This window comes from Microtus ochrogaster, chromosome 17, assembly GCF_000317375.1.
Source record: "Microtus ochrogaster isolate Prairie Vole_2 chromosome 17, MicOch1.0, whole genome shotgun sequence".
NCBI lineage: Eukaryota > Metazoa > Chordata > Mammalia > Rodentia > Cricetidae > Microtus > Microtus ochrogaster.
In genome coordinates, this window is record NC_022019.1 from 16,601,460 (window position 1) to 16,614,615 (window position 13,156).

The 13,156-nt window shown below is 41.8% G+C and overlaps 1 protein-coding gene across 1 annotated transcript in view; it reads right to left on the minus strand.

Moving 5' to 3' along the window:
- Positions 1-13,156, minus strand: part of Xpo7 (exportin 7) — an 87,015-nt gene that overhangs the window by 15,350 nt on the left and 58,509 nt on the right. Inside the window, exons 12-20 of the mRNA XM_013349291.2 lie at positions 11,959-12,131; positions 10,035-10,228; positions 9,163-9,268; positions 6,856-6,991; positions 6,275-6,348; positions 5,051-5,131; positions 4,268-4,331; positions 3,804-3,912; positions 2,759-2,865 (exon numbers count right to left, since the gene is read on the minus strand). Coding sequence (XP_013204745.2) covers positions 2,759-2,865; positions 3,804-3,912; positions 4,268-4,331; positions 5,051-5,131; positions 6,275-6,348; positions 6,856-6,991; positions 9,163-9,268; positions 10,035-10,228; positions 11,959-12,131 — 1,044 coding nt within the window. The remainder of the gene's footprint in view (positions 1-2,758; positions 2,866-3,803; positions 3,913-4,267; positions 4,332-5,050; positions 5,132-6,274; positions 6,349-6,855; positions 6,992-9,162; positions 9,269-10,034; positions 10,229-11,958; positions 12,132-13,156) is intronic.

Genomic DNA, 13,156 nt, shown 5'->3' on the forward strand with positions numbered 1-13,156 from the left:
GTGCTGGGATTAAAGGCCTGCGCCACCACTGCCCGGCTCTCTTAGTTCTTTATCTTAAAGGAATTCAATTATGCATTCTACCAAGGGGAAAAGAAAGGGAGTATGCATAGTGCCTTCCCTGGATCCTGAGTACCTAGAAATAAGGCTGAATGTGTGGAGCTGTAAAGTGTCGTACTCTCCATTTATGGATGACGTCTAGTAGCTTTCCCATCATCATGCTGCTTCTCAGAGTAGGGCGTGTCGTTTACTCAAGATCCTGTATCGGGTGCTGGTTAAGATGGCTCAGGGGGTAAAAGCACTCTCTGTGCAAGTTGGTGAACTGAATTTGATCCCTGGACCATGTACAGGTAGAAGGGAGCTGACTCCACAAAGCTGTCCCCTACCTCCACATACACTCTGTGGCATGTGCAATCACCCCTACACTATAAATCCAGCATTCTTTTTCTCAATAGAATTTCTACTTGGGCATCCTGATTAACAGAACAACTGCTTTAAAAATTTATTATATTATTGAAATCCCTGGGAATTTGAGAACGTTTTCTTGTTTAGCAAAAGTTGCTGTACTATATTCTGAACAGTCTCCTTTAAGTAAACAATTCTGAGTTGATACCATTGAGCTCAACTTTCTAGCCTAAGACACATCAATATTAAAGACTTGTTACAAGGATCATGACAGAAATAATGGGTGACCGCTGCAGTTTATGGACAGCCTGGCCTCTTTACTAATTTTACTTGCTTTGAATGGAACTAAGATTACAGGACAGAGCTAGTACTCACTGATATTCTTTTTTTTTTTTTTTTTAAAGATTTATTTATTATGTATACAACTTTCTGCCTCCACACGCCAGAGGAGGGCGCCGGAAATCTTTTTACAGATGGTTTGGAGCCACCATGTGGTTGCTGGGAATTGAACTCAGGACCTCTGGAAGAGCAGACAGTGCTCTTAACCACTGAGCCCTCTCTCCAGCCCCCACTCACTGATATTCTTAACTAAGTTCTTGGTGGCTGATACTGTAGCTTAAATCACTGGTATGTTCTGTAATAGTGTACTCCCCTTAGAATGGCTCAGATGCCCAAACACAAGTACAAAGTTGAGGAAGTTATACAGAATGATACTGTTCTCTGACTGCCTTGCTGTAAAGTCTCTTAGATTTCCATCTTTCGAAACTAAAAAGGTTCTCAAACAGCATTCATTCATTGTGTATGTATGCAGATGTGTGTTCACATCCATGTCACACTGCATGTCAGAAAACAACTTGAAGAAGTTGGTCCTCTCCCTTCACTGTGTGGGCAATGGAGACAGAACTCAGGTTTGTCGGCCTTGGCAGCAAATGTCCTTACCCACCTTGCTGGTTCCTGGAGGGTTTTACAAGATGAACTGTCAAGTAAAACCTCACCTTTATCCCCCATCAACACCCTTTTGCTATTTGGTGTCTCTGCTCAGCCTGGGTGCTCTTAGGAATATTGTAGAAAGCACTATGACCAACATTAACATCCTCAGGTATTCCCAGTTTGGTATGGGTATCTATAGGCCAGGAGAGTAAGCATGTATGAACTAATAACAGGAGAGCTAACAATCAAATGACAACTTTAGAGCCAGAAATCAAACTAAAAAACTGACTTGAAATTCTACACATCAATTAAGGAAATTCAAAGACTATTCTTACTGTGTTTGTTTGTTCTGTTGTGGTGCTGGGGTTTTAGCCCAGGGCTTCTAGCACCCTAGGTAAACGTCTTACCACAAAACCACAATTCCTAGGCCCCTCAAAAGATTTCCTTACAGAAATAAGGAAGTACAAAGAACACAATGATAGTAAAAATGTCAAATCAAAATTCCGGGATTTTGAAAATCTGTTTTGGGTGGGTGTGGGGGAGGTGGGAAGGGTATGGAAGAAGATCCTTCTTCTGGGAGAGTACACTGTGAACAAAATATATGGTGTGAAAACATTTTTTTTCCAATTAAAAAAGAAAATCTGGCTGGGCAGTGGTGGTGTACACCTTTAATCCCAGCACTCAAAGGTAGAGGCAGGAGAATCTCTGTACGTTTGAGGCTAGCCTGGTCTACAGAGTAAGGTCCAGGACAGTTAGAGCTAGTATAGAGAGAATACCCACCCCCCCAAAAAAAGAAATAAAAAGGAAAAAAAAGAAGGAAAATCAGTTTTGTGAATGATAATGGAGAAACACCTAAACTATAACAGGTAAAATAATTAAGATTATATAGTCGGTTGTCAAACTAAAAAACATTCAAACAAAGAAAAACTTTTGGAATATGCCTAGAAATACTTATAGTTTTACAGCTTTACAATAAGAAAGAGCTAAAAAGAACTGAATTTACTCCAAGAAAAGTAAAAAAAACAAAGAGTAGAAAACACAGGTAAGTCTTTTTCTGCAAAGACAAATCACCTACAGAATTGTTCTAGAAAAAGTGAAATTACTAATAAATACCATTAAAAATTAAAATGGGACATAATACAAGATATAGCAGTGATCCAAAAGGTAAGAAAACCATGACCTCATGCTGATATACCTAAAAATATACACAACAATCCCTAATCACTGCTTTAAGAATATACTTTAATATGAAAAGACTTTATGACTACTAGATCTTCAATTTAAGTTTCAAGAACACAAGAGATTCATATGCCAACCAGGGGATAGTTTGTAGATAAGCTGTGCCCTTTTGGCAGCTACCCAATCCCAGCTTTACCAGGCTCTGCTTTTGCCCAGAAGCCAACTGGTTCATAGGTGGAGGACTCACCTTTGCCTCTTGTTCATTGAAGCTGTTAGTGCTGAACATCTGGGCCACAGCCTCAAATGCTGCTGTGAGTGGAAGCATGAATTGCTCATACTGATCTTCATCCTCTCCTACAAGGGAAATAACCCTAGGTGTGACTCTGATGTCAACAAGTCCAAGCTGTGAATGCTTGAGGAATAAAATGGTGTGGAAGAGAAGGTCCCAGCACAATCCAAAGGCTCCCTTAACTATCCCAACGGGTGTTAGTAGTAAATAAAAAGTTAAATGTTAGTGGAAACATGCATTTGTACAAGATACTACACACTGAACATAGCAGCCCGAGGCTGCTGTGTTAGAACAGGTTAGATGCTTCCGGAGGCTTTATTTACATGCACTTTCCTTAGCAGTGCTTCATAAACCTAGGTCTCCGGTCATTTTAGTAGGATTAAAGTAGCTTAAAGCCCACAATGACAAATGCCACTGAGCATCACCATCAGTGATTAGTTGGACCACCAGTGCTACTCGGGAGACTAAACTTCCATGGCTCCTATGCACTGGAGACCCACATAACTAAGCCTCTGATGACCGAGTAGGTGGGTTCATTTATTACTGTGGGGTGGAGGTGGTTCTGGCCAACAAGATGCACCTACCAATCTCAATAATTCTCCTATTTTACAGATGTGGTTATCAAAGGGAGAATTTTATATGCTTCAAAAAAGTAATTTTAGACAAGTATCTCATTATATTGCTCTGGTTGGTCTCAAACCCAGACTTCCTGTCTCAGTCTTCCAAATAGTGGAATAACAGGTGCAAGCTGTGTCCAGCTTGAGGAGAATTTTAAAGCCATGGCATATCAAGATAAAAACTTGGCTGCATATTATCACACTTTTCCAGTACAGGGAGCATGACAGCATGATGTGTTTTTTTTTGTTGTTGTTGTTTTGTTGTTTTTTTTTTAAACTGTTGAAATAACAGAGAGGGAGTTCTCCTACATCTACTACTCTGTCCTCAGAAAAAAATTTAGTACAGGGCCAGATACTTCTTGAGCCACTAGAGTTTGTTGCAGTACCTAAATCCACCATGAGGAGACGCCCAAGTGCTGTGTAGAAGGTAGTCCGACACCGCATGTCTGTCAGGTTGGACTGATTGTTAATACCCAAAAATGAAAAGTGCTCGCTCTATTAAAAAAAAAGAAAACAAGTTAAAAAGGTAAAAACATGGGTTAGAGACAGAATGGAAGCCAGTAATATCAGAATTACTGAGTCCTTGCACACTAGCGCCCAATGGTCACTTTTTAAGGATACATTGGTCTTTAATTATTTTAAAATTAAATTGGCTGTACTGGTTTATCCCAAGTATATACAGCAGCAGGTGACTTTACTACAGCTCAGGCATCCTGCGCGGCTGATGGTGGGAGTGTAATCTGGCAGAGATGCAGGACCCAGGGCCTCAACTGAAGCACTTGCTTTGCAGTGCTGAGAAGTCTATGTGGGTGGCTGGAGAAGGACAGGGAGCAGGACTGAGGGCACTCACCGTGTGATTGTTCAGCATAAACTGTACCGCGCTAAGCTTCACTAGCTTCCTTACACTGCTGTATGTAAAGACAAAGGACACAGTCAAGGAAAGTGTGGCACAAACTAAGACTAAATGTTTAGAGTTAGTACACTTTCCTAGAAAGTCTATCTTCTAAACCAAATGAGTGCAATACTGCCAAAGAGTACAAAGTGCTTGTTAGCATTTAATGAATAAGAGAACACTCAAACCAAACTGCTACTTTTAAGAAAATCAATACCACAGCAAGCAATTTCTCTTTAGAGTCAGACTATCCCAGATTTCAAGAGGGACTTTATGACTTAAAGCTCTGCATGAGTACCCACTGTGCACTGTGATTAGACTCCTCTCTTATTAAGAAAGGGACTAGCTATGAAAAGTTTTGAAGGCATGAGAAAGTTATTGAAGAAATGTACAGTGTTTTTTGCCCTTAACTGGCTCCTAACTGTGGAGCAATCCAAACTTCACAGTAGATGTCATTCAGATCAAGGGCTGAAGCCACCACTGTGGAAAAGTGAGCCAGGTCCTAGGTCTCCTGGTATTTATCAATCTTAGGACCAGTCAGGGATACATTTATAGTCAATTATTATATTGTGTGGTGCCTCACTTTTAGGGACTTGGAATTATTCTAGATTTTCTGTGTATATTGCCTTTGGCTCCTAGGAAAATGGAAGAAGACACTTGAGTCCAAGCTACACCCAAGTTAAAGCAGCAGCAGAAAAAAAAAGTGACTTGAACTTCCTCAAAGTCTAGCTTAAAGGATATCCAATGGAGAGGTCATTGAGAAGCTGCAGCGTCTTGGAGGTGATTGGTTCACAACGCCCCCAGTACTTCAAGTTGGTGATGCTGGAGGAAAAAACAAGAAAAAAAGAAGAGAAATTTTTGATGCACCTGATTTCCTTGAAGGACATAAGAAGAAATGCATCAATCAAAAGTCATCACACATCTGTATCACCAATTCACAGACATCACGACCACAGGAAAAAAAAAAGGGTATAAAATCTCTGTACTTACATTTGGTTGACTAGAAAAATTATCCTTCAGATAATCTTCACTACTTGGTTCCAAAGCTACACTGGCCCATACCCAGGCCCTTGGAATTCTGGGGCACTCCAGGGCTGATTTCTGCAGCAAGGGTAAGAGATTTCTGCGGCAGTGATAACATGCAGACGTATGCAACTCTGCACCTGCACCATCCACTGTCAGCTGCAGAACTCTAGTAGCCCTTGCTTCTGGATCCTTGGCTGGTAGAGTCCTTTAGACCCCCTTTGCTTTTTCCATCTTAAATTATTAACCAGCTCATGGAGATCAGTGTTTAGGCTGGGACAGTTGCAAGGAAGCAAAATGGTACTTTGCACACAGCCCTGGGTTATTAGTATTTGAGTCCTAGTGTGTGCTTTGATAAATTGAGCTCCTAAAAAGGGGAAAATGTAACTAAGGGACATAACTTAAAAACAACAAAAACAAAAACAGGAAAAGGGCCAATTAGAAGCACCAACTTTGAAAGCGTTCAAACAGCAGGAGCATATTTTAGAGATCAAGACTCCTGGAGGGTATGATGCTTCCTGAGAAGAGTAAGCCCATGTGAGAGTGAGGCTCTCCCCATAGGGGAGGGGCAGGCATTCCTACTGGAAATCAGCACCAGAAAACAAATGCCTACTCTGGGCATTCTGGACATCTGAGTGACCGAGAGTGAGAGGACAATTACCAATCACCAGGGAGGAGCTCCATTTTGTGAATGCCTGGCAGCATTTCAACTGGGATTCCAGAGGCTAAAGAGCAGATTTGGTAAAATTCTACACAAGCCTGGAATGCTCTGGGGCCGGGCCATATCTCTAAGCACAGCGTGTCACACACTCAAATGCACAATTCTCTGACGCAAACGATCAAGGCTGGAATAGCAAGGCAGTGGCAGCACAGTGCCTGGGTCACTGCACAGTTGCAACAGGACTGCAGGGCCTATTGCTGACTGTGAGCCACAACACTTACACTTTTCCTATGAAGACACTCAGCACCATCGTCTCATCATTCAACCCCAGAACTTCTGAGAGTCGGCGGTACAGCTGATGTCATGCAAAGTAAGAGAAAATAATCAGATGACATAGATTAGAAAAATCACAACCCTGAGCTTTCTAAAACATGCCCACACTCAGGTGAAAGATGTACTACAGTTCTGGGAAGTATGGACTAAAGGGATAGGCTAGCCTCAATGTTCTAAATACTAGATAGAGGCTGTGTTCTCTTATTGGGCCCCTTCAATCCTGAAATTCTCCAAACAGTGCCAAAACTACCGGCTGTTCTCAACATTAATTCATGTATAGAGACTAAGAACTGCCAATTTGGGGGAGTACAACAGATGTTTTGACTGGCCATTTGTTAACCATATGGAGCACTAGAGAAACAGGCCCAATTCGTTGATGATTCTCAGAATTCTACAGACTAAGAGAAAACATTTGGATTATTCCAATACTGGAAATCTGGAGGCTTATTGTAACTGTGATCAACTGTTTTCCCTCCATGCAACTCCACACCCGAGAAGTGAGAAATGAAACTGACAGTGAGTATGTTACCTTTGAGGATTTCTGCACCTGGTCCCCAATGTAGATCTTACGAAACTGCTCAAAAAAGCTCAGCATGGCCAATTCTAGCTTCTCATTACCCGCCTGAGCCAAGCGGGAATCTGTCAGGTTCATAAGCTGGAGCACCCTGGAGGAAGAAGAGTGATGATTCTCTCAACAGCAGGATATCCTGGGCATTCTAAACAATGTAAGCTACTTCAAAGTCATCACACATCTCTCTTCTTATCCCTCCACTTTGGGAACTGTCTTCTCTGCAGGCTCTAAATGGTGGTGAGGAAACAAAGTCTCCACTTCTACTTATAAACAGTGGTAAAACATAAATAGAAAGGTAACTGTCTTCTGAAACTTCTGTGAGATTGTGGATCTTCTGCATGCAAATTCATCTATACAGATGAATGGGACTGAACTAGCCAGCTTAGTGCTTCTCAATCTTTTTTTTTCTCACTTAGCCATGAAAGAAAGGGAGACACACAGTCGAAAGGACCACTTTCAGGAACAAGCAGCACATGTACTACTACCTGTGCCTTTAATCCTTTGCTCTGGACCTTTCTCTCTCCAAACAAAGGATGTGGCCAATGATGAATGAGTAAGAATGGTATCCTCTTTTGAGATAGGGTTTCTTTGTAGACCTGACTGTCCTGGAACTCTCTTTGTAGATATAGCTGGCCGCAAAGTCACAGAAATCCGCCTGCCTCTGCCCCTCCGAGTGCTAGGACTAAAGGTGTGCACTACCATCCAGCTGAAGAATGCTATTCTTACAAGTGAGTCTTTGGCATTTGACAGAATGAAGATAGCAACTACTTGTGACATATTATGAGTCAATTAGACTCACTGTGTTGCAACATCCAAGAGAACAGCCTACAAGACATTGTCTAAACTGAGTTTATTATGACACACATGTGGTATCTGAAAGGTACTAGATTTCATTTTTAAGAAATCTTTGTTCACTACTTTTAAAAAGTGCTAGTGGGGTAATACCATGCACACTTTTGTCACAATTAGGACACCCAAAGTCAAAAGAACATTTGATAAACAATACAGGGTACAAAGAGAAACAGGCCCAATTTGTTGATGATTCTCAGAATTCTACAGACTACATTTGGATTATTTTAATACTGGAAATCTGGAGGCTTATTGTAACCGTGATCAACTGTTCCCTCCACACCTGAGAGTGGAGAAATGAAGCTAACTGTGATTCTGTTAGCTCCAAATGGGAATTTTTCAGAAAACTAAGATTTACAGACTGAGATGTCTGGGACCAATAGAATGTAAAACACCAGGTTCCTTGTAGGTCATCCCTAGGGAAGATATCTGAAAAGTTCAGAAGTCCTAACAATAGCAGCTCTCTGTATGGTCCTACAACAACTTCAAAACACATGGCAACATTCTGGTCCCTCCTACTTGCACTCCTGTAGGAATCTACAGTAGCTTTCCAGAAGCTGCAAGATGAGCAGTATCACCACAGACTGATGCAGGAATGAGACTCCAGCTATCTTATACATGACAAAGGTTTGAAATTGTAGATAAGACTATTCTTCTCATAAACATCTTTCTTATTTGTTTATTTATTTACTTGTTTCTGAGATGGAAAGCTCCTTTGGAAAAAGGGGCTAAGGATACTGTTTGGTAGTAGAGCATGTGCATAAGACCCTGGAATCAATCTCTGAAACAAGTAAATAAATAAACAAGAAAGAAGGTTATGTTAGCATGCAGTGGGCTTATTATTACAGTAAAAAGAATTTTTTTTTGAGGCAAGATCTCACTATGGCTTAGAGCTAAGTAGACAAGACTGGACTCAAACTCACAGAGAGATCTGCTTGCCTCTGCCTCCCCATTTTAACTTGGAAAATCTTCAGTAAGTTTTAACACTCACCTAGAGTTTTTTTTTAACAAAAGGAGAACACAGATACAAAATAATGTAAAATCCAGTGGTATGACAGGCTGCAGAAGTGACATCAATGAACCAGTTTCCTTTTAGATCATGTCAGCACTGCAAATACAGCCCATATTCTCCAACTCTTATAGATCATCCCTATAATGACCCCTGAATAAATCAACAGTTACTCCCCTCCATTAGTTTCCCCAATTCCATACATAACATTTCCTTGTTGATTACTGATTAAAATTTAGTATAAATCATATGTAGAGTTCTTAGTGCATGCACAAAAGAGAGCTAGCTGGCTTAGCATAGTAGGTCCACATCCTCATGGGCATTCAGCTGCCTAAGAAGCACCAGAAGGGCCCCAGCAGGCGCTGAGTTGTCAAGGAGAATAAGAGGCTTCCTTGGGGCACACTTACCGACAGACAAGTTCACCATCCATAGCATCCTGCTCATCAGTGCTGGCGAAAGAAACTCGGCCACCAATCACAGCTCCAATGATGTAAACCAACCATGTCAGTCGTCCTGGAGTAGGAAGAAAACTCCTTAGTGTCCCCTTGCTAATGTTATAAAGACACTTCTCGCCAGAAGACTATTCAATTCCCTACCCTCACAACCCCTTGCGACAGGGTTTTTCTGTAGTCTTGTCTGTCCTGGAACTCACTCTGTAGACCAGGATGACCTCCAACCCTCAGAGACCCACCTGCCTCTGCCTCCTGAGTGCTGGGATTAAAGATGTGCGCCACCACCACCTGGCAAGACTCCTTAATCTTAAAAGAGTATTCTAATGAAGCCATAAAATTTTACTTTTCTGATAGAGAATGGCTACCATTCTACTCTAGTAAGGTTGATACCAAGAGGGAAACTGATCAGATAGTAGTATTCCTATATCAGACAAGACCATTATTTTTGGAGTGCAGTACTTCCTTGAAACAACCCGCTACAGGTATGATTTGTTATTCCACCCTAGGCCCCTATGACACTTATTCATTCATTCACTTACTCTGTGTACATGAAGGTAATAATGAATAATCTCTCTCTTTTTTTTTTTTTTTTGTTTTTTGAGACAGGGTTTCTCTGTGGCTTTGGAGCCTGTCCTGGAACTAGCTCTGTAGACCAGGCTGGTCTCGAACTCACAGAGATCCGCCTGCCTCTGCCTCCCGAGTGCTGGGATTAAAGGCGTGCGCCACCATCGCCCAGCCTGAATAATCTCTTTTTATTACCACAAATGGAAGAAGCAAGAGGTGAAGGGGCTGACAGTATCTCTGTGCTCCCTGGACACTGCACTTACCTTCCTGCACTGCGATGTCCATTGGGCTGGCACTGGCACTCTGCAGTAGTTCCTGGTAGGATTGGGCTGACTGGTCAAACAGCTGCACAAGGAGCGCACAGGTCTTCTCATACTCACAACGCCCAATGGTGGACAACTGGTCCAACTGTTGCTGGACCAGACCTGTATCTTCCAGGGGATCTTCCAGGCCATCCCTACTCCCAAGAAAGAAGGCACCCGCTTAAAAACACATGCCCATTAATTTCTCTGATACAGCAACTCTTTCTCACCAACAATAGAGGATCAATATTAATTTTTGCTAAGGAAGGAAATTTAAAAAGTTTGTTGCCACAGAATCTTACCAATACCTTAGCATTTGTCTGCCATTGAACCTGGCAGTATTATGTTTCTACCCCTTTGAGCTGTAGGCATTCAGTGTCTTATTTCTTTCATAACAACAACAACAACAACAACAACAACAACGAAGGAAGGAAGGAAGGAAAGAAATAAAGAAATAAATAAAGAAAGAAAAGCATTTCTCTGTGTAGCCTTGGCTGTCCTGGAACTTTTTCTATAGACCAGGCTGGCTTTGAATTTAGAGATCTGCCTTTCTCTGCCTCCCAAGTGCTAGCTTATTTAAAACTGTTTTAAGATTACATTTTTACTGTAACTCTGTATGTATGCATGCATGCCCAAGGACACATATATGTAGGTCAGAGGATAATTTGTAGAGTCAGTTTCCTTCTTCTACCACATGAGCCTGGGAACTGACCAGTAGTTAAGCTTGGAGACAAGCACCTTATATTCACTGGCCATCTTGAAACTCGTAAGGAGTAATTTTTCTTCCCTCTTTTTTTAAATTTACTTTTATGGAGCTGAGACAGAACTTGGGCTTTGTGCATGTCCGGCAAGTACTCTACTGCTGAGCTACCCTAAGTGCCCCTGGCCAATCTTTCTGATTACTGTATACTTTGGGACTCTAAGTACATATCCTGCATTTGAAGTTACTGTGGCTAAATGAGGTCAGGAAATTCAAAAACTTTCATGAGGAAGGCAGTATGTTTCTCTTAGCAACGCAAAAACTTTGATGAACCCCTTATTTTATTAAGCTCAATCTTGTTACACAGCAAACACATAACTATAAAAATAATCATGCTAAATGGGATTTAAAAAACCCAAAGACTATAAACTGGCTTGGTTTATACCCAATTTCCCCAAATATATATTTGGTACCAAAATGATATAGTTTCCCACCTCAGATTTCAGAATCGTGGCTTTGTACTAGGCCTTACCTTACAGGTTTTCAGACTTTAGGACACCTTGCCCTATGGTGAGATCTGTACTGCTCTACTGTAGCATGCCAGGACCAGAAGCAGCAGCAGTCAAGAGCTGGCTGCTGTATGTTTCCCACATGCTATGTACAATGCTAGGTTATACTGGTTATCATAAGATCACAAGGTAGTCTTATTACTATTTGTAGTTTACAAAAAAAGGAACTGCAGGAACATACCCAAAAGTATAAGCTATTAAAACCAGTTTCCTGGGTCTAGACTCTTTACACATTTCTCCACCCTCCACCACTGTCTCCTGGAAGCTAGATGAATTGAACACAGGCTTTCCAGTGAACTTCATGAATACTTATATTTTGAAATGTCTTGTCATAAACAGTGAGACCACAAACTTGAGCCTGTGAGATGGCTCAGCAAATAAAAAATTTAATGAAACATTTAAAGAAAATCAGTGGTAAGGGCAAGCACATGCAATGCATTTCTATCACAGACATTGCTGGGGAAGGTAATATCAGGGGACATGAACAAGGTATCGAAGGAAAGACAGACAGGCGGCCAAAACTAAACATAGCTTTGTCAGTTTGGGATCTGACTTCTAGAAAGTCTGATACAAGGTTGCTGACTAGGGAATGTGGTGGTAGTCCATGTTTCCTTACCTTAGAATGATATGCACAGATTCCAAACGGGATGTGATATAGGCTTTGGTGACCTCAGGAGTATATGTTTCCAGCATATGGGGCTCGGTGGCTTTGACATATGGCACGGAGGCTGCCAGCCGCTGCCACAGGCTCAGGAGATAGTGCACACTATTTGGGGCAAATTCCCAGTGCTGAGGATCAACAAAAGAATAAAAGAAAGTTTTTTATTTCTGCACAAAAAATCCCAAGCTATTTGATACAAAGAATAACAAAACAGCTAAGTTTCTGGGGGCCTGAATCCAAGTTTCTGGGGGCCTGAATCTGTGTATGGTAACTCATTTAAGAGGCAGCTACTAGTGGTGGTTTAAATGATAAATGTTTCCAGTGGGCTTGGATATTTAAACACTTAGTTCCCTGTGGGCGGTGCTGCTTGGGAAGGTTTAGGAGATATGGCCTTGTTGAAGGAGGTCTGTCATGTCATGGGCAGGGTTTTGAGAGTTCATAGCTTTACCAAGTTCATTCTCTTTGCTGTTGAGGATGTGAGCTCTCAGCTTCCTGACCCTATCATGCTTGTCTCTTGCTAACTGCCTCTCTACCACAATGGACTCTTTTTTATTGGTTTCTTTTGAGGCAGGGTCACGCTACACAGCCCTAGATGACCTGGAATTCACTATGTAGATGAGGCTCATATAGATCCACTTGCCTCTGCCTCCTAGGTGCTGAGATTAAGATATGATCCACCATGCCTGGGCCATAATGGACTCATCCCTCTGAAAATAAACTCTTCCTTCTGTAGGTTGCTGTTAGTTATTTCAGACTTAAGAGTTTAATGAGATAGAAGGTGGGTCTATGCTGGCTCTATAAATCTAGATGACAAGAAAGATGCAGGGAGTGGGTCTAAGACATTAGAATGCAGGAGAATCACTAGTCTCTGTAAACCAGAGCCTAGTGAGGAGACCCTGTGTCCTTCAAGCTCTCAGATGATTGTGATGTAAATCACACAGCAAGAGACCCTAACTGTGCCAGGAGCTGACAAGAGGGTGAGGTGAGGGCTGAGTTTCTTCTTCAGTCTAGGCCCCCCAGTTCTATCTTGTGCTTTTCAGAGAGATAAAAGACTTCTGGTGGCGCACGCCTTTAATCCCAGCACTCGGGAGGCAGAGGCAGGCGGATCTCTGTGAGTTCGAGACTAGCCTGGTCTACAGAGCTAGTTCCAGGA